At 36.8% G+C, this 17,990-nt stretch overlaps 1 protein-coding gene across 3 annotated transcripts in view; it reads right to left on the bottom strand.

The window, feature by feature from the left end:
* Nucleotides 1–682: 682 nt before the first annotated feature.
* SLC2A2 (solute carrier family 2 member 2) overlaps nt 683–17,990 on the bottom strand; it is a 38,032-nt gene continuing 20,724 nt past the window's right edge. For 2 of the 3 annotated variants that reach the window (XM_061194477.1, XM_061194480.1), the window contains 7 exons: nt 17,765–17,927; nt 17,089–17,276; nt 14,544–14,648; nt 9,937–10,038; nt 9,066–9,269; nt 8,782–8,978; nt 5,349–7,766 (listed from right to left, as the gene is read on the bottom strand). In XM_061194477.1, coding sequence (XP_061050460.1) covers nt 7,658–7,766; nt 8,782–8,978; nt 9,066–9,269; nt 9,937–10,038; nt 14,544–14,648; nt 17,089–17,276; nt 17,765–17,927 — 1,068 coding nt within the window. In that variant the 3' untranslated portion in view covers nt 5,349–7,657. Of the gene's footprint in view, nt 941–5,348; nt 7,767–8,781; nt 8,979–9,065; nt 9,270–9,936; nt 10,039–14,543; nt 14,649–17,088; nt 17,277–17,764; nt 17,928–17,990 lie in introns of those variants that run through there. The other variant, XM_061194478.1, reaches the window with a different exon arrangement.

Raw genomic sequence — 17,990 nt, 5'->3', positions numbered from 1 at the left:
TCTTTGCCTCAAAATGTCTTCATATCATTTTTCCTTTTTAAATTTTTCTCTCACCTTTCTGTCTCCTCCTTTCTAATAGCACTCCCTGTGATTTTTATATCAAACTTTCCCATGCCTCACTTATCCTCTCTCATGAATCTTAAAATTCCTTCTCTATTTCTCCTTTCCCTTAGTTTACAAACATATTCACACATTCTCCCATTGTAATAAAGTCCTGTATTGTTCTTCAAATTGCAGACCCTTTTCTTCTACCACCTATTTCTAAAAGAAGGTTAATTTCCCCCACATTTTTTTAGCCTATTATAGGCATAATATACGTGCACAATGAAGAAAACTTGGACCATACACTCACACACACACACACACACACACACACAAACACACACACCCTAACCCCAACACCAACCCTAACCCTAACCCTAACACACTACCTGAAATCCTATCACCTATTGATAACCACTAACCACTGTACATTCTTCTCTTGTCCTCTCTCCCTCTCTTCCTCCTCTCTCTTCTCCCTCTCTTTCTACCCCTCTTTACTCTCTCAATCTCTCTAAAATATATTGTGTATATATAATCTCATCCATTTTTGTGCTATATAGCATTTTTTCAGTTGACTTAATAGTTTAAATTAAAATGTTTATTGTTATTTAATAATTTTTTAATTTTTATGAAATAATGCATGTCTATAATTTAAAGGTTAAAGAATAGCACAGGCTTATATTACATATGTTTAAAAACACAATAATTTCTTGCCCCATCCGTCTTCAACCATGAGTCTTCTTAGTGGTGAATACTTGAAAAGTTTTTAACTATTTCTTAAAGCTTTAATATCCATGTTCTAATTCATATGCTGTGTCGTTCGGGTCCCAGCAGAAACAGATGGCCCCCTGAACAGGGGTGGTTAGAGGAGCTTAATGAAGAAATGATTTACAAAGGAGTGGGCCGAGTTAAGGAAACAGCAAGGGATGGTAAAGCACCTGGGAGGAGCAGTAGTGGAACTAACAGTAGTATGATGCCATTACCCACTCTAAGATTAAAAGAGGCAAGATTCGGGGGAATGATGATCAGAACCCAGTAAGAACTGTAGCTGTAGCTGTACAGGAGCTGTGGCCTTAAGTGGAGGAGTGCAGTCACTGCCCAAGGGGTGGGAGGCTGGAAGGTGAAGGAAACGATAGCCTTCTTTCTGCCTCTTCTTATCCTCCCATTTCCCACTAGGGCAGCCCATTAAGCAAACCCAACTAGAAGCCAAAGACAAGGAGCCTAGATGATACAGTCTGAAGAGATCAGCCTTCTGAGTCACAGAGCAGGGTGGAAAGGGTAAACATAGATCTGCAGATGCACAGGGAAAATTACCAGCACATAGGCTTATATGGATATTTTTTGCTTTATAGATTTTGGCGGTTAGGTGTCGACAACTTATTATGATAAATAATAATTGAGCTTTTTTCTCACAATTTCTCACCTTCTCCACATATCTCATAATATAGTACTATTATACTTTTTTTTTTTAATTAATTAATTTATTTATTTTTGGCCGCATTGGGTCTTTGTTGCTGCGCGCGGGCTTTCTCTAGTTGCGGCGAGCGGGGGCTACTCTTCATTGTGGTGCGTGGGCTTCTCATTGCGGTGGCTTCTCTTGTTGGGGAGCACGGGCTCTAGGTGCGCGGGCTTCAGCAGGTGTGGTGTGGGCTTCAGTAGTGTGGCTCGCGGGCTCTAGAGCGCAGGCTCAGTGGTTGTGGCGCACGGGCTTAGTTGCTCCGCGGCATGTGGAATCTTCCCGGACCAGGGCTCAAACCCCTGTCCCCTGCATTGGCAGGCGGATTCTTAACCACTGCGCCACCAGGGAAGTCCAGTACTATTATACATTTTATTTGAAAGCAAGAATTGTTAACAATATCCAGTGTTTTACATAATTATGTGAATAATTATTCACCATTGAGCCAAGAAGTGTACTAGGACGTTTCCTTTCTGTGCTGCTCCCTACCGCACTCTCGCCTTAGGAATTCATAATTGCCTCCTATTTGCATTTGTTTAGTTTTCTATGTGCTTGGCACTATTTTTTTTTTCTAAATGTTCCAAATTATTCTTCATATGGCCAAACACATCAGAGAATATTTTAGTTTTGTTTTTCCCTGGAACCTTCTTTTTCTTGCTTCAATCTGAATTGGTTGCTTTCTAGGCCCTGGAGCTTGCTGTCACCTATGACTCCTGCCTTGAGACTTATCTTTAATTCTCTCCTTTTGCTGAATTCCATGTCTTTCTCTCTCTCTCTCTCTCTCTTTTTTTTTTTTTTTTTTTTTGGCACAGTACACATTCCACTTGTTTCATGAGAGAAGGTACAGAACAGGTAAGTTTTTAAGTCTTGCATGTCTGGAAATATGCCTAATTCTACTTTTACACTCAACTGATAATATGTCTGGGAACAGAATTCTAGGCTGGAAATAATTTTCCTTCAGAATTTTGTAGGTATTGTTCCATAGCCTTTTAGCTTTCACAGTTGCTATTCAGATATGACATGCTTTTATGAATCCTGTTTCTTTGTATGTGACCTGTCTTTACTTTCTAGATACTTTTATATGTACTTTTTAACTGCTGGTGCTCTGAAATTTCATGATGAAATTTTGTGCTTTGTTTATTTGTGTTTTGCACACAATAAACTTTCAAATCTCAAGCCTTGTTCTTCAGCTCAGCAAAATTCCAGTATGATTTGTCTTTGATAATTTCCTTCCTTCTATTTTGATTTTTTTTTTCTCTTTTGAGCTCCCATTGTTTAGATGCTGGATCTTCTGGGCTGATCCTCTTAAGTTTCATTTCTTCCTCTCCTCTCCTCCTACCTCCTCCTAGCATTTAGTTTGTTAATAACTTATAATAACTTTTCAGAGTTGGGCATGTTATCTATTATTCATGGACAAAAACGTATGTTTTCATGCTCAATAATGCGCCTGCAGTTGGGCATTAGGCCAGTTCTTTCCCCAACACCTCTTTCATAGTCATCCTTCTCCTACTTTACAAAAGACAGGTATAGTCCTCCTTGAATCCTGACTTTCACCATGGCGCATTGCCCCAGACTCAAACCTTTAGCAGTGCCAAAAAAAGGGATACTTGGAAATGATTTTAACTGTGGCGCCTACCTTAATTAAGGTGGCATAAGAAATAGTATATTTGGGCCTGAGTTAGGATATTTTGAATTCAGACATTGTAGAACAGGGTACCGACCACTTTGGTTTAGCAGACCTTACCCAATTATTTTCAAAGTGCATTTGCTCCTGAAGGAAAGACCAGTAAAAGTAAAGAATATAAAGTATCTGTAAGAAATGCAGGAGACAGACTTGTGACCAGTACCCATGTCTCATTTATGTTTACCTGTGGAAGCACTGGAATTCAGACATGAGATGGCTGTCACAGGAATGAGTATTAAGGTGCTCATTGGAAGTGAAAAATTAAGTCAGATAGAAAGTAAGTCTGATTTAGAAAATTAGTTTGACAATAAGGGCTGAGTTTGCCCATTAGGTTATGACAGACATTTTCCATGAATTGAACAAGCTAACAAGCTGTATATGAGCTCTCATCTGAGGTTTGCTGTGACTAGAGCATGTGATAAAATAGAAGAATTTTATCATATATATGTGAAAATGCATGAAATTAATAATATTTCAATTCTCCCAAACCCTCTGAGTATATCAGGTTAAGCAAGTTGCCTCTAAGTGAAAGATTCAACAATATAACTAATAGTCTTTTAATAAGTCTTGGTAGAGCCTTTTTGGTATGCTGCCCAGAAACTAGGGAGAGAATAATTTTAACAACTGGGTAACAAGTCCTTTCACAATACAGGGTCTTTGATTTCAACAAAATTAAAGGGTCCAATTGAGTTATTAGCTGATAGTTTATTAAAAATTACTTTGATGATTAATTTTTATGTGCTTTTTGGCTATAACTTAGAAATAGTTATGGAATTAAATGACATTGGTCCTTCCATTCCTATCTACTTATTTATGAAAACAAGATTTTCAATACATCTATAATAACAAAAAGTAATGATAAGATTTATGTTGAACACTCTTTCACATTAGCAATAAGAAATATCTATCCATTAATATTTAAATTATTTGAAGAAAACCCATACTTCTCACTGAGATGAATTTCTAAAATAAATATTTTAAAAATGATAAACGTATATAACTGAGTCACTTTGCTGTACAACAGAGATTGGCACAATATTGTAAATCAACTATACTTCAATAAAAAAATTAAAAAATAAAAAAATGAATAATTTTATCAAAATTTGTAATATGGATAATTTTCATCAGTTGTGTGCTACTAATTATCATAAATGCTAACTCAATCCAGAAAAGAAAAAGAGGTTAAACATTTTGACCTTTGTAGACACAGGACATTTTTAAAAATTAAAATTCAAATTATAGATATTTTTTGTTGCAGAAACTTAGAATCATCAAAAAATATTTTAAAGCACATATATTTATTACTTTAGGATAAAATTCTTTGGGGGAAATGGAACAGAAATATGAGAATAGAAAATAATGCAGTAAATTTTCCAACTGTTAAATATAAAAATATATCTATATATATATTTTAAATGGTTATGGTGAGTAACAAATTACTATAGTAATTAAATGCTATTGAATAAATAGAGCATAGCAATTTTAAAATGTAAATATATACTATATTTTGAAAATTATATCCTTGGCAGCTATTTAAACATATGATGAAAAATTTTAGATGTTAACTTAAAAATTTTAAAACCACTAACTTACAGTTTTTCCTTTTCTCTCCTTTTTACTATAACTATTTGTTTTCAAATTTTATCCCCTTTATGAGTATGTAGGTGAATGAGGATAGGGACCATGTTTTCTAAGCTTTGTATATTTTACAAAACTTTAATACAGTGTCTTGTTCATAATAGGAGCGCAATTCAATATTTACTGAATTAAATTATTTCTATTTTCATCAAAGGGAGTCATTCATTCCTCTTCAAATTGTTCTTACCTAGCCTACAGGTTAGTTTTTTCTACTACTGATAATCAAAACAACTGCTTGATGGAAATAAAATTTTGGTTTAAAATGTAACTCACATATTATCTTTAAAATGAGAATAGGAAAGATACTGTGAGAAGGAAATGAGTATATACAATAAACCAATATCAATTTTCTTAAATGTGGTTATTTTCTACATAAAATAAAACAACACAGTATTTGGAAATATACTTATTGACATAAAACTATAGTGTATACATACTATAAATATGTATACATTCATATAGTTTATGTATGTGTATACATACTAGTAGTGTATACATACTAATAAAACAAGTTTATTTTCATGATGATTCTTTCTAATGTGCACTCAATTAGAAAGCAGTAAAAACACCAGCAGATGGCTCAGAGTGGTTGACAATAAACCTTTTCTCCTCAGGTCACTAATACAGAATTGTAATGAAAAATTATATATACTGTACTCAGCACCTTTGCTTAGGACACTGTAAGCACAAGATATTGCCTAATACTCTGCTTTATTTGCTACGTTTGCAACAATAAGCTAGCAAGAAGAAGCAGCTTATGCATGTATACTGGTTTATACACTTTTGCAATTTTTGAGGCTTATCAAGGTTTGGTCTTGCCCTGTGATTTAATCCTATTAAATTACATTTAAATATGATATATAGCATTTTATTTTGTACTTAGTATTATCCAAAGAAACAATATTACATATAGACCTCTTAAAAAATAACTTAGGCAAAAGCAAGTTTAAAAAACACAATAGAAACTCTTATAACCTACTTAGAAATATCAGGTATGGGTTTAAGAATTAGATAACCTAATATCTCCCCTAATTCTTACCATTCCCTTGTCATCGTGAGACTGTTGCTTGAAGTAAGAAAATATTACCTTGAATTTATAAAACTTTTTCTTCTTCAAAACAAAAAATTGGAACTATCTTATATATGATAGTCCTGTATCCTAACAGTATCTTCATGAATACTAATTCTAGGTAACATTTATTGAGCGCCCCCTTTGTACCAGACACTCTGCTTAGCACTTTACGTTTAATCCTCACAACAACTCTCTGAGGTAGGTATATGATGGAGCCCTCTTTACAAAAGAGGCCTCCAGTTTGAGGTTCATGGAAGGAAAAAGATGCAGATGGGGATGTTTATACCCTGGTCTTCCTGAACTCCTCAATAGACTGAGCTCCTTGAGGAGGGGCATTCTCTTACTGTGTCTCAGCATGCATTACCGTGCTGATCGTGTAGAGGAGAGTGGGGAGAAGGAAGTGAGAGAAGATCCTTGCATTGGTGTCATGACAGTGGGCAACACTAGATCTAGCTGATGAGTGGCCGGATCAAGAAGTGTAATCATGCTCCGAGCAAGCTAAGAGAAAATCACATTTGTAAGGATGTTAGAGTATGAAAATAATTCCACAAGAATAATAGCGTACTATGAAAATTAAGCATTCAAACACACGTCTAATTTCCCTGGGATTAAATCTAATTAATAAGTGCCGATATTATTATATATTATGATGAATATTGTTGAAAACCTAGGAGTTTTTTTTTATCATGTTAAGCTAGTTCCTTTGTCTTAGCCTCTTATTTCATCTTAATGTTTCTTTTCAACTCACTTGTATCTCTGAAAGGAAAAAATTATGAAAGGGAAACAATGTATGTCATTTACATTTCTCTGAGGCAGAAAACTTCAGGGTCCTAATTTTTGGTATTTGTGGTCAATCAGAATAATTAATTAAAACTTAAAAGGGGTCTTTTGGGTTCTTTATTTAAACCTTTACTACTTTATTCTAAATGAGGTCAGGAATAGTGATTAAAGAATGTGAATAAATCACATTCATCGCCTATAAATATGTTAAATTTCTTTACCAGTGCAACTTTGGGCTTCTCAAAGGCCATCAGCATCCTGATGCTTCAGCATCCTGAAGAAGACAGGAGCCGCAAGATGAGCCATTTTCCTGCTTCTGCTCTATTCAGAGTCCCTACTTTTTTTTTTTTTTAACAGAGTTCACAGTTTAGCAAAAAAGGTCTACTGAACTATTTAAGCTCACTTTGACTGTGTTCTGAAGTCCTAAGTGAAAGTAGTTTATCCCATTGGCCCAGAGGAAACAAAAACCAAAGTGAAAAGAAATAATTTCATGTTGTTTGGAATGTCAAATTACGTAAAGGTAAACACCTTTGGTCAAAAAAAGGAAAGAAAAATAAAAGAAAAAAAGAAAAAGAAAAAACAAACAACCCCCCACCAAGTGTTCAGTATTGTTTTTCCCACTCTTAAAGAAAACTTTTTAAAAAGTGCCTTTCTTTTATGCACATTAAAGCAACTGTAAAAAAGATTGATTCAGTGCTCTACTTTGTGAGGAAAACAGCCTGGAGATACTTTAGCTCCCTGCTAAGCCTTTGGTATCCATCAGAACTGTATTTCCATAGTTGCAAAATTGACTGTAAGTGAAAGTCTGTTCAATTATCTGTGTATTTCCAATTTGTCCACATAAAAGCACTTGTAACAGTGCCTGGCACATAGGTAGTGTACAATAAATGGTAGCAATTGCAATAGAACAGCTTAGATAGCATCCATATACTGCTAAGGCAAAAAAGGAAACATCAAATGGGATGATTGTTTTGTGTTAGGGAACTCAAGTCTTTTCAAGAAAATTAAAAAGGATATTGATCAAGTCTGAAATTAAACATTCATGAATTTTCAGGAGGCTGCCTTCAGGATCTTCCAACCTTACCTTTTCAACTCTATTTTAAAACATAAGAATTCAGAAAATATTTTTTAACAAACAGAGCAATCTTTTACTTCCAATGTCCTAGGTTAGACTGTTCTATCTTATTTGGAGTTTGAGGAGATATACAAAGTGTTTGATTTATCACTGTTTGAGTATATTTTATAACACAGCTCAGAAAACCAAGCTGTGCTCAATTAAAAAGCAAAACAAACTATAGCTCAAAGGATTGAAACAGCAAGGAATTAACATGGGTTTATAATAGCTGTTAATATTAACTGATAACCCATGCTAGATGACCAGGTAAAACCTTTTAGTGTTTAATCTTACAAAAACCATTTGGTCATCAAAGTAACAAAAAAAAATTTTTTTCCCCAGATACTGAAAGATTTTGGTAAGCCTACCCAAAATAAAAGTTTTTCTTTATAACCATATTTTAATGTGCTTAATAAACTATTCCACATGAAAAATAACAGAAAAAACTTTTTAAGCACAACACAAATTCTAATGCACAAGAAAAAAGCTGAGAGGAAAAATTGGAAAAGTTATCAATTTTAACATGGACCTTACTGCCACTAGTCATATCTCCTTTAGTATTGATATGAGGTCTGCGGGTAGGAAAATTCCAACTTAATCATATTTAAATATGTAAATATTGGTTGTGTCTTCAGGTTTCTAGTCACGTGCTTAATGAAGCAATAACTCTGAAACTGCTTCAACTTCAGGATACTCTTGTTGTAAAGGACAGCACTAAGAACATTAGAATGTACTTGCCATTTAGTGTACCAAAATGAGCTAGACTTTTTGGTTTACTTAATTATAGAGTCTTACCACCCAAAATAGATTCTCGAAGTTAAAAAAATACTTTCTCTGTAATATTTCATGACATTTCTGATCAAAGCCTATAACATCTCTTTAAAAAATAAAACAGTACTTCAAGATGTAGATATAAAATTCTCAAAAAAATTGTCATTTAAAAAACACTGCTTCCTTCCTGTTTCTGTTCCTGTCAAAAAGCAGGTTATCTTTACACAGTCTCTGTAGCTCCAAGGAATTCCATTTCTACAGCAGCTTTGGGTGCTTTGGCTGAAGCACTTTTCTTTTGGAACTCTGCTGCGATTTCCTCAAAGGACTTTCCTTTGGTTTCTGGAACTTTGAAAAATGTAAACAGAGTAAAGGCCAGGACTATACCAGCAAAGAGGAAAAACACATAAGGTCCACAGAAGTCCTGCACAGAGAATAAACAGAGTTCCAATTAGCAGCTCTTCAACCTTATCTTCTGTTCAGTAAATTTGTACAGTATTAGGCTGCTTACCGCAATGTACTGGAAACACAGAGCTATAATGAAATTGCAGGTCCAGTTGCTGAACGCAGCTATTGCTAAAGCAGCAGGGCGTGGTGCTTGACTGAAAAACTCAGCCACCATGAACCAGGGGATGGGGCCTGGTCCAATTTCAAAAAAACTGACAAAGAGGAAGATGGCTGTCATGCTCACGTAACTCATCCAAGCCAATTTATTCTGAGGAGAAAACAGAAACAAAGCAAAAGTGGAACTGACATTGACTGCTTCTTCCTTTAGCTAGGTAGATTCTCATTGAGTTCAGAGATGACATAGCTCCCTTCTTGATGTGTTTATATTCAATTAAGTATAAGTTATTCTAGTTGTAGACAAGTTTATTCTAGTCTTAGTCATCCTTAAATCTTTTGTGCTATAGGAAATCCTCTGGATTAGGATTTTCCATGACTCTTAGTCACTCTTTTCCTGCGAAAGAGGAAAAGCAAGGATCCAGTGACCTTTGCTTCTACTCATACCAATGTTGCTAGACAGGATGCATGACCTCCTGTAAAGTAGTGGATGCTGGTGCTGGGTTGGAAAGGTCTAGTTACTTGTCCAAGGTCACACAGGCAGCCAAGTGGCAGAACCAGGATTAGAACCTGGCTGGGCTAATCCCAGAGCTTGCACTCTACTATTATATACACTGCCTCTCTGGGTAACAAGCACAGTTTTCCTGCTGATGTTCTATATTTAAACCCCTAAACGAATTCTCTTTTTCTTTACATTTCTCCTTTGTATTATATGCTGTTCCTCTTGCTTTATTTTGTAAGTCAATCTCAAATGTTTAACCTGCAGCTCAGAAGTGCTATCATATGGTAACCAAAAGTCTCAGTGCAGGCACCAAACTCACCAGTAGCACAAGTCCCACCGACATGAAGATGGCACAAACAAACATCCCACTCATTCCGATTAAAAACAGAGAGCGGCGCCCTGCCTTCTCCACAAGGAATACCTAGGAAAATTTTAAAACATATTGGCTTTATACTTAAATCGTTTTTACTGCCAAAGAGATCATTTCAATTTATACAGCTGGAAAGAGGCCGTTCTGTTATTCCGTTTTACAGATGTGGAACTCAAGAGGGGAGTGACTCTTGCCTGGGGTGGCAGAGCTGGTCTCAGTGAACAGAGGTGATTAACAAATACTGGCTTCCTTTCGTCACGTTGGTTTGAACAGGCCATTCTAGAGAAAGAACCATAGTATTACCACCACCTGATGTTTATCACTTTGGGTACAATATTTAGAGACTGGACGTCTTGGATCTCTCCCAATGTATTTCCTGTAGACTTAAAATACGAAGGTCCTACATAAAAATGACATTAATTTCCCTTCTGATAATTATCCTAAGTTATAATTGCAAGGGTTTGAGCACTGCAGACCCCTGAAACAGTACAACTGTTGATGTGTTAACTATTCTCATCCAACTTTCTTACTGCAAATAAAGTCAAACTGTGACCACTCAGGGGCAGCATACAGAATTTGATGGCCTTACCAAAATAGTCAGGTCTGCATTTTTCTGGTGAGCCTAAATGTACCTGGTGCTGGTAATGAACTATCCACTTGAAAAGATAAGACTTTAAAGCAAAAGGTTAAAGTGCTTTCTTATCCTAATTCAGGAGATTTGGCGTCGATTCCTTTGGTCTGTGGATCTTTGCACTAATGGTTAAGATTTACAATTAGCCAGGACCAGAGTTTGTTGAATAGACTCTTGCTTGATCCTTGGAATACTGCCAAGGTTGGTGAGTCACACACACAAAAACTACCTGTCATAATTTCTCACTTCAGTGAGTAAATTGGTTAGGCTCATAAATCTATCAGTAAATCAACAGCAATCTAATACCCTTAGTATAGTGAGCTTTGGCTCTGAAAATATCTGAGAAACATTTCTTTTCACCTACAATGAAAGCCCCTTTCATCTCAGAGGCATTTCATATTAGAGTTTCAAATCACTTCAGGGTGGTAAGCAAGGAGCCACATTAAAAAAAATCTTTTTTTTAATTTTCTTTATTTTTTTGGCTCTGTGGAGTCTTAGTTGCAGCATGCGGGATATTTCGTTGTGGTGCGTGGGCTTCTCTCTTAGTTGTGGTGTGCAGGTTTTCTCTCACTAGTTGAGGCGTGCGGGTTCCAGAGCATGTGGGCTCTGTAATTTGTGGTACGTGGGCTGTCTTGTTGAGGCGCTCGAGCTCAGTAGTCGCGGAGCACGGGCTCTAGGGTGTGCGGGCTTCAGTAGTTGTGGCTCACGGGCTCTAGAGTGCAGGCTCAATAGTTGTGGCGCACGGGCTTAGTTGCCCCGTGGCATGTGGGATCTTAGTTCCCTGACCAGGGATCAAACCCGCGTCCCATGCATTGGAAGGCAGCTTCTTTACCACTGGGCCACCAGGGAAGCAAGGAGCCCACATTTAATTGTTGAGAAAAAAGTGGGAAAAACAAACCTTTCTCAAGTTCATAAAATTTCTCTCTATATATTGACTCTTTAATTATGACTTTTAAATCTGATTTGATGACACCATGTCAAGCTGCCAAGAAAACTGGAGGATTTCTTCAGGAATAAGGGCTTTTACTGTGTCTGTTTCTTCTATTTCTGAACAATTATTGTTAATAGGATTATAAACTCTAAAACTACATGCCTTGAAAATTGAGTTGGACTCCTTCCTTGGGGCTAGGTGAGCACTAAGGAAGGGGTGTGATACAGGGTGAGATTTGGTCAGGGGCCAGAGATGTCTACCTGACCTTAATTCTCATTCTCGCTGCGGACACTGTACATTGCTCAGATCCTGGATGCCTACTTGGAGCCACTCTTTCTCCTCTAGACCCATGCTGCCTTCCAGTTCCCTTTATATTCTTCCTGTTTTGTTTTCTCACTCAAGATTACAGGCTCCCTTCTACCAGCTCATTAGTTTAAAAGAAAATATGGAAATGTGGAACATAATTTAGCATCGAGTTAGGAAAGTCTATCTCTTTCTCCAAGTATTCATCCAGAAAAAAAAGATTGATTATGTTCCTTCCAAATTGTTGAAACATTAATATGTTATCAGTACATATTCCTAATTGCACATCTTTATTTGAAAGGATACACGGAATTCGGTAACATTGGTTGATTTTGGCGAGAGAAACTGGATGACTGAGAGGCTGTCCTTTTTGTACTTCTTTGAACTTTAAAACAACTTTTCAAAAATAAATATAATTAAAAATGTTAACTGTTATCTGTAGTTCTGGAGGGTTAATTAGACAGCTGATTAGAGTTGACTTTTTAAAATTATGTCAGTCATGCAAAAACGTTCACAGAATAAAAGGATGAGTTCAGGGGCTTCCCTGGTGGCGCAGTGGTTGAGAATCTGCCTGCCAATGCAGGGGACACGGGTTCGAGCCCTGGTCTGGGAAGATCCCACATGCCGCGGAGCAACTAGGCCCGTGAGCCACAACTACTGAGCCTGCGCGTCTGGAGCCTGTGCTCTGCAACAAGAGAGGCTGCGATAGTGAGAGGCCCGCGCACCGTGATGAAGAGTGGCCCCGCTTCCCACAACTAGAGAAAGCCCTCGCACAGAAACGAAGACCCAACACAACCGTAAATAAATAAATAAATAAATTTAATAATTAGAGAAGTGACATCAGGCCTCTATTTAAAATAAAAAAAAAAAAAAAGGATGAGTTCAAAAAAGGTATATTCAAAATAATCAAGGCTCTATTTTCAAAACAACTCCTCCCACTCCATGGGGCTGGCTGGTGGGGGGGAGGACGAAAATGGAATTCTGCAGTAGTTTTCTCTTTAGGCATTCTTAGAGTTTGGGTTACCCTGATCTTGATAACATGATGCTTTACATAGCAAATCCTGTTACACGTAAAATGTTTTAATCATAGTCTCTATATGAGAAAAATATGTTGAAGTGGGATTTGCAAAAATATTATCTCAGGAGGCAAAAGAATGGCAATAGTCCCTTGGATTCCATCCTAGTACCAAGCCTTTATTGGTTTAGAGTGGCCTTTTGGATTGAACAGGCATTATCTCTAAAGGCATTTCTACGGAAGCACTTGTGTTCCCTTATTATCTGTTCTTCGTCTCTTTCCAAGGTCCAGTTCTGTTTAATGTGGTCTGGACAAACCTGCCTTTTGATCTAGGTAGCCAGGCTGTAATTTATTGACTACTCTAGGTAATAGTTAAAAGTCCATGTGCAGAGAACGAAAAGCAAGTGACTAAAGTATATTGAGTATATAGCACTGTGACCAAAATTAAAAAGCACAAGCTTTTTTAACATCTGCATTCAAAGATAAAAATAAGCTCAATTATCCTCATTTTAAAGTGAGTTACATTAGTTGGGAAGTTTGGGGGGTTTTGTTGTTGTTTTTGTTTACTTTAATTCTTAGATTGTTATATTAAATATTATTACTGTCAATATACTGAATTGTTCCTTAGATAAGGTATTTAGTCTTAAGAAGAGTATATGACCTCTTCCCTTGTTGAAAACAATTTTCAAAAGTATATAATAACATTTGACATTTGAAAAAAGTTACATTTCAAAAATAGCAATAATATTTCAAGTTATAAACCGCTTCTATTCTGTCCTCTCATAATATCACAGTCATATACATCACCAGAAGCCATGGCCTTGTGAACTACCTGGAAGTTCTGCCCAATGGCCTAACATCATAAGAATTTACTGAATCAGTTTAATTTTGCTAGAGGCTTAGCTATCTAATTGAGAGGACCATGTTTATTTTTAATTTTATTTATTTATTTATTTTTGGCTGTGTTGGGTTTTCATTTCTGTGCGTGGGCTTTCTCTAGTTGCGGCGAGCGGGGGCCACTCTTCATCGCAGTGCGCGGGCCTCTCACTGTCGCAGCCTCTCTTGTTGCGGAGCACAAGCTCCAGACGCACAGGCTCAGTAGTTGTGGCTCACAGGCCTAGTTGCTCCGAGGCATGTGGGATCTTCCCAGACCAGGGCTCGAACCCGTGTTCCCTGCATTGGCAGGCAGATTCTCAACCACTGCGCCACCCGGGAAGCCCCCATGTTTATTTTTAAAATGTTTTTTCTAAGATATCAGGATAAAAATTTTCAACCATGGAAGGAGAGGATCTAGGATCCAATGTTGAGAGAAATGACAAGCTGTTTGCTAATACCAAGGGGCTTAAGTACAGAGCAAAGGAGAAAGAGCCCAGGTATTTACACAAAAATACCAAGTGTCTGTGTCCCCAAGTGAGTTACTAATTCACAAATGAGTGACAAATGACATCTTCAGCAGATAAGGAGGACCAGTGATCCACCTGTTCAGTTATGCCTAATCTCAATACAGTGGTTGGTTATTCACATATAGGACTCTTCCTGTGACCCACTTGGTTCTACCTACATACCCACTACACGTGGGCAATAAGTCATAGGTCACTTTTATATTACAAGGTTATTTTACTCCCATTTCTGGACTGAGGAACAAGCAGAATATTTATATAGAGTATTTTACTTACAGAGAGAGCAGTGAAAACTGTGTTGACAACACCAACTCCAATGGTTGCATAAACAGGTTGGCTGATTCCAGCTGTCTGAAAAATGCTGGTTGAGTAGTAAAATATCTGCAAAATAATAATAGTTTAGCCTTAATCAAGAAGCCTAGCACTCATGGCTTTAAAGCAAGAATTATTTTAGTTTGTTTATTTTTAGGTGTTTCAATGGAACCAGGATCCCTAGAACTCCCAAAAGGTTTTATCCACCCTCTTCTTCCAGGGAAGGAGAAACCACAATCTTCCTTCAGTGTGTAAAGCTTCCAGTCACTTAAAAGTTCTCCTTATATTTAGCTGAAAACTCTACATCTGCACTTTATTTTTTTGTTAAAGTATAAAATACATGCAAAAAAGTACACATATTGTTTAAGTGTACAGCTCAATTAATTTTCACAAACTAAACACACCTGTATAGTCTAGATCAAAAATAAATCATTTCCTGCCCTCCAGAAGCCCCCTAAATGTCACCCTTTTTTCAAAGGAAACTCTTTCAACTTCTATCCTTATAGATAAATTTTGCCTAGTCTTGTACTTGATATAAATGGAACCACATAGTGTGTATTTTGTATCTGGCATCAGCATTACCTTTGTGAGAATTATCCATATTGTTGTATTTTCAGGCTGTTCATTATCATTGCTGTTTAGTGTATAATTGTATTAATATACCACAATTTAGTTACTCATTCTACTATTGATGGGTATTTAGGTAGTTATCATTTAGAGTGGTTATGAATAGTACTGCTATGAACATTCTAGTACAAGCCTTTTGGTAAAATATGTATACATTTACACCTAGGAGTAGAATTGCTGGGTTGTAGTGTATGCATGTTCTCAGCTTTGATAGATACTGCCAAACAGTTTTCCAAAGAAGTTGTATCACATACATACTACTATATATAAAATAGATAGCTAATGGGGACCTACTGTATAGCACAGGGAGCTCTACTCAGTACTCTGTAATGGCCTATATGGGAAAAGAATCTAAAAAAAGAGTGGATATATGTATTTGTATAACAGATTGCTGTACACCTGAAACTAACACAACACTGTAAATCAATTATACCTCAATAAAAATTTAAAAAAAAAAGTTGTATCGATTTGTACTCTCACCAGTGTGTATAAGAGTTCTGGTTGTCATTGCATGTAACCCAAAATTTTCCACCAATCTCAGTGGATGGAGAAATCTGATTCACAACCTCCCTAATAGGTTTTATTATTTAGTTATGTCCTTATGTTTATAATAGTCTTTTAGATCATCTTTTTTGTTCTGTCATCTTCCATCAGTTCCTTTCCCACATAACATGTCCTGCCGCTGGTGCCTCTTCCTGCAGACATGGCTGACGCAGGAGGACTGTTTAGGCTGTGTTCAGTGAGGAGTGGATTACTCACTGCACACCAGCCCACCATTTTAGGATGCCTGACAGCCTGTGGTTCGACACTTCCTGGATGCCTCTAAGTCAGGCACTGGGATGGAAGCTAAAGCAGGGAGGTTTAGAGAGAAAGTGTTGTGCTATTGGATATACAAGCAGAGCTGAGAGAGAGGATACAGATTTGGTCTCTGAGCCCCAAAGTTATAAAGAGTTAAGAGATAAAAAATGAGTATCAAGGACCTGTTAAAGGAGGATGGAGACCACAGCAGAGCAGCATTCACTTTGTGGAGTGAGGCTCAGGTCTTCTTTTGCTTCAACTCATGCTTCAACTTTTGCTTTCTTTGCTTCCCCCAAGTCTCTGCCCATGCATCAGTCACCCCCAAAGTGTCTTTGTGAATCTAGGATTGGCTCACTATAAAAGCCCAAACCACATTTTTAACAGCAATGAAAGGGGATAAGTGATTTTCTTTATCTAGTTTCTTAACAAATGCTTAATTTTTTTCTTCTAGTAGCTAATTGTCAGTAGAACAATTTTAGTCTGCATAATACGAGAATTTCAATTCAAAACCTAAATGCTAGCTAGTTTAGTACTCAGAATGTTTTTCAGTCATGTTTTTTCTATTACCCTTACTCACCAATATCATGTCAGTTCACTCTATTGTTTATTTTGTGTGCTATCTCCCCAAATAGAGTGCAAGTTTCTTGGATGGCAGGAAACTTCTTTGCAACAGGCTATCTGGTATACTTCATTTAAATAGACAGAGGGAATCATGGACTCCTTTTGCTTAGGCTATCAGAAATCCTAAATTTGATACTCAACTCTGGAAGCCCCTTGTAATTTAGTCTTCTAGTTATATTTATTCTCCTTTTCCCTCTTTTGTATTCATTATGACTTGCATTTTAACCTTCATCATAATAGACATGCAGACCATTGATTATTGACATTTTAAAAAACTGTAAGCTGATTTTAGAAGGCAGATGAGTCAAGACAAAAAATTAATGCTCATTCAATATATTTGTTGTAGTAAGACATGTGATGTCAACATTTTAAAGTATCCTTTAGTTATTTAAACTCAAACCCCTTTCCTCATCTATCTTAATTCACTTTGCTCTTAAGAGTTAGGGGACGTTCTTAAACTTACCCCATTGATTCCAGAAAATTGCTGAGCCATGTGCAGCATCAATGCCACTAGAATAGGCTGTCGGTAGCTGGAATTGGTGAAGAGCTGAATTATGGAGACTTTCTTTTCACTTGATGCTTCTTCCCTTTCTTTTCTCATCTCAGTGATGTCTTTGGTGACATCATCACATCCTCTGAGTCTTTTCAAGCCTGTCCCCCAAAATGATCAGGTTGACACAACTCAGGTCAAAACAAAAATAAATTTATTTGTATTATGTTAATGAAAGAGCTACAGTTCTGCACAGCCCTTTCTGTTACTTAATAGCATGGGTGTTGGAAATTCTTTCTTGTTAAATTAAATCCTGCTTTTTTATTTCTCAAAAAAGCAGAACATTTCGCTTCATCTTATGACAAACAAAACTGTGATCCTCATTATCATAGAAGGATAATGCAGGAAAGGTCTTTTAGAAGTCTCTGTATGTGGATTTTTTGTTTGGGTTTGTGTGAATGTTTATGGTTGCAAAATGGCATGCACCAGTCATATTAAGTGATCTTGCATATTCTCCTTACATATAATCACTGACTTCATTTGGAAAGCACTGGTACCAATTTCATGAGTATCCATTCATGCACACTCTTTCTCATTAGCTGATAGTTCCAAAACAATAGGAAGAAAGTAAAACCACCCATAGACTTACTTTTCTTTGCTTTGGCTTCCTCATCCAACTTGATGTAAAGGTATCTGGGGCTTTCTGGACAGAAGAAGAGCAGCAAAGATTGCAAAACAGCTGGCACAGCAGACAGACCAAGCAGGATGTGCCACAGCTCATGATTGCCCAGGATAAAGTCAAGGCCAACGATCTGAAAAGTCAGGGAGGAAGCATATCAACTGCACATCACTTTGGATCTGCTTTCTGAAACAAT

This window comes from Eubalaena glacialis, chromosome 6 (assembly GCF_028564815.1).
Source record: "Eubalaena glacialis isolate mEubGla1 chromosome 6, mEubGla1.1.hap2.+ XY, whole genome shotgun sequence".
Taxonomy (NCBI): Eukaryota; Metazoa; Chordata; class Mammalia; order Artiodactyla; family Balaenidae; genus Eubalaena; species Eubalaena glacialis.
Note: the sequence above shows the minus strand (reverse complement) of the source record. Positions and strands in the feature narration are given on the sequence as shown.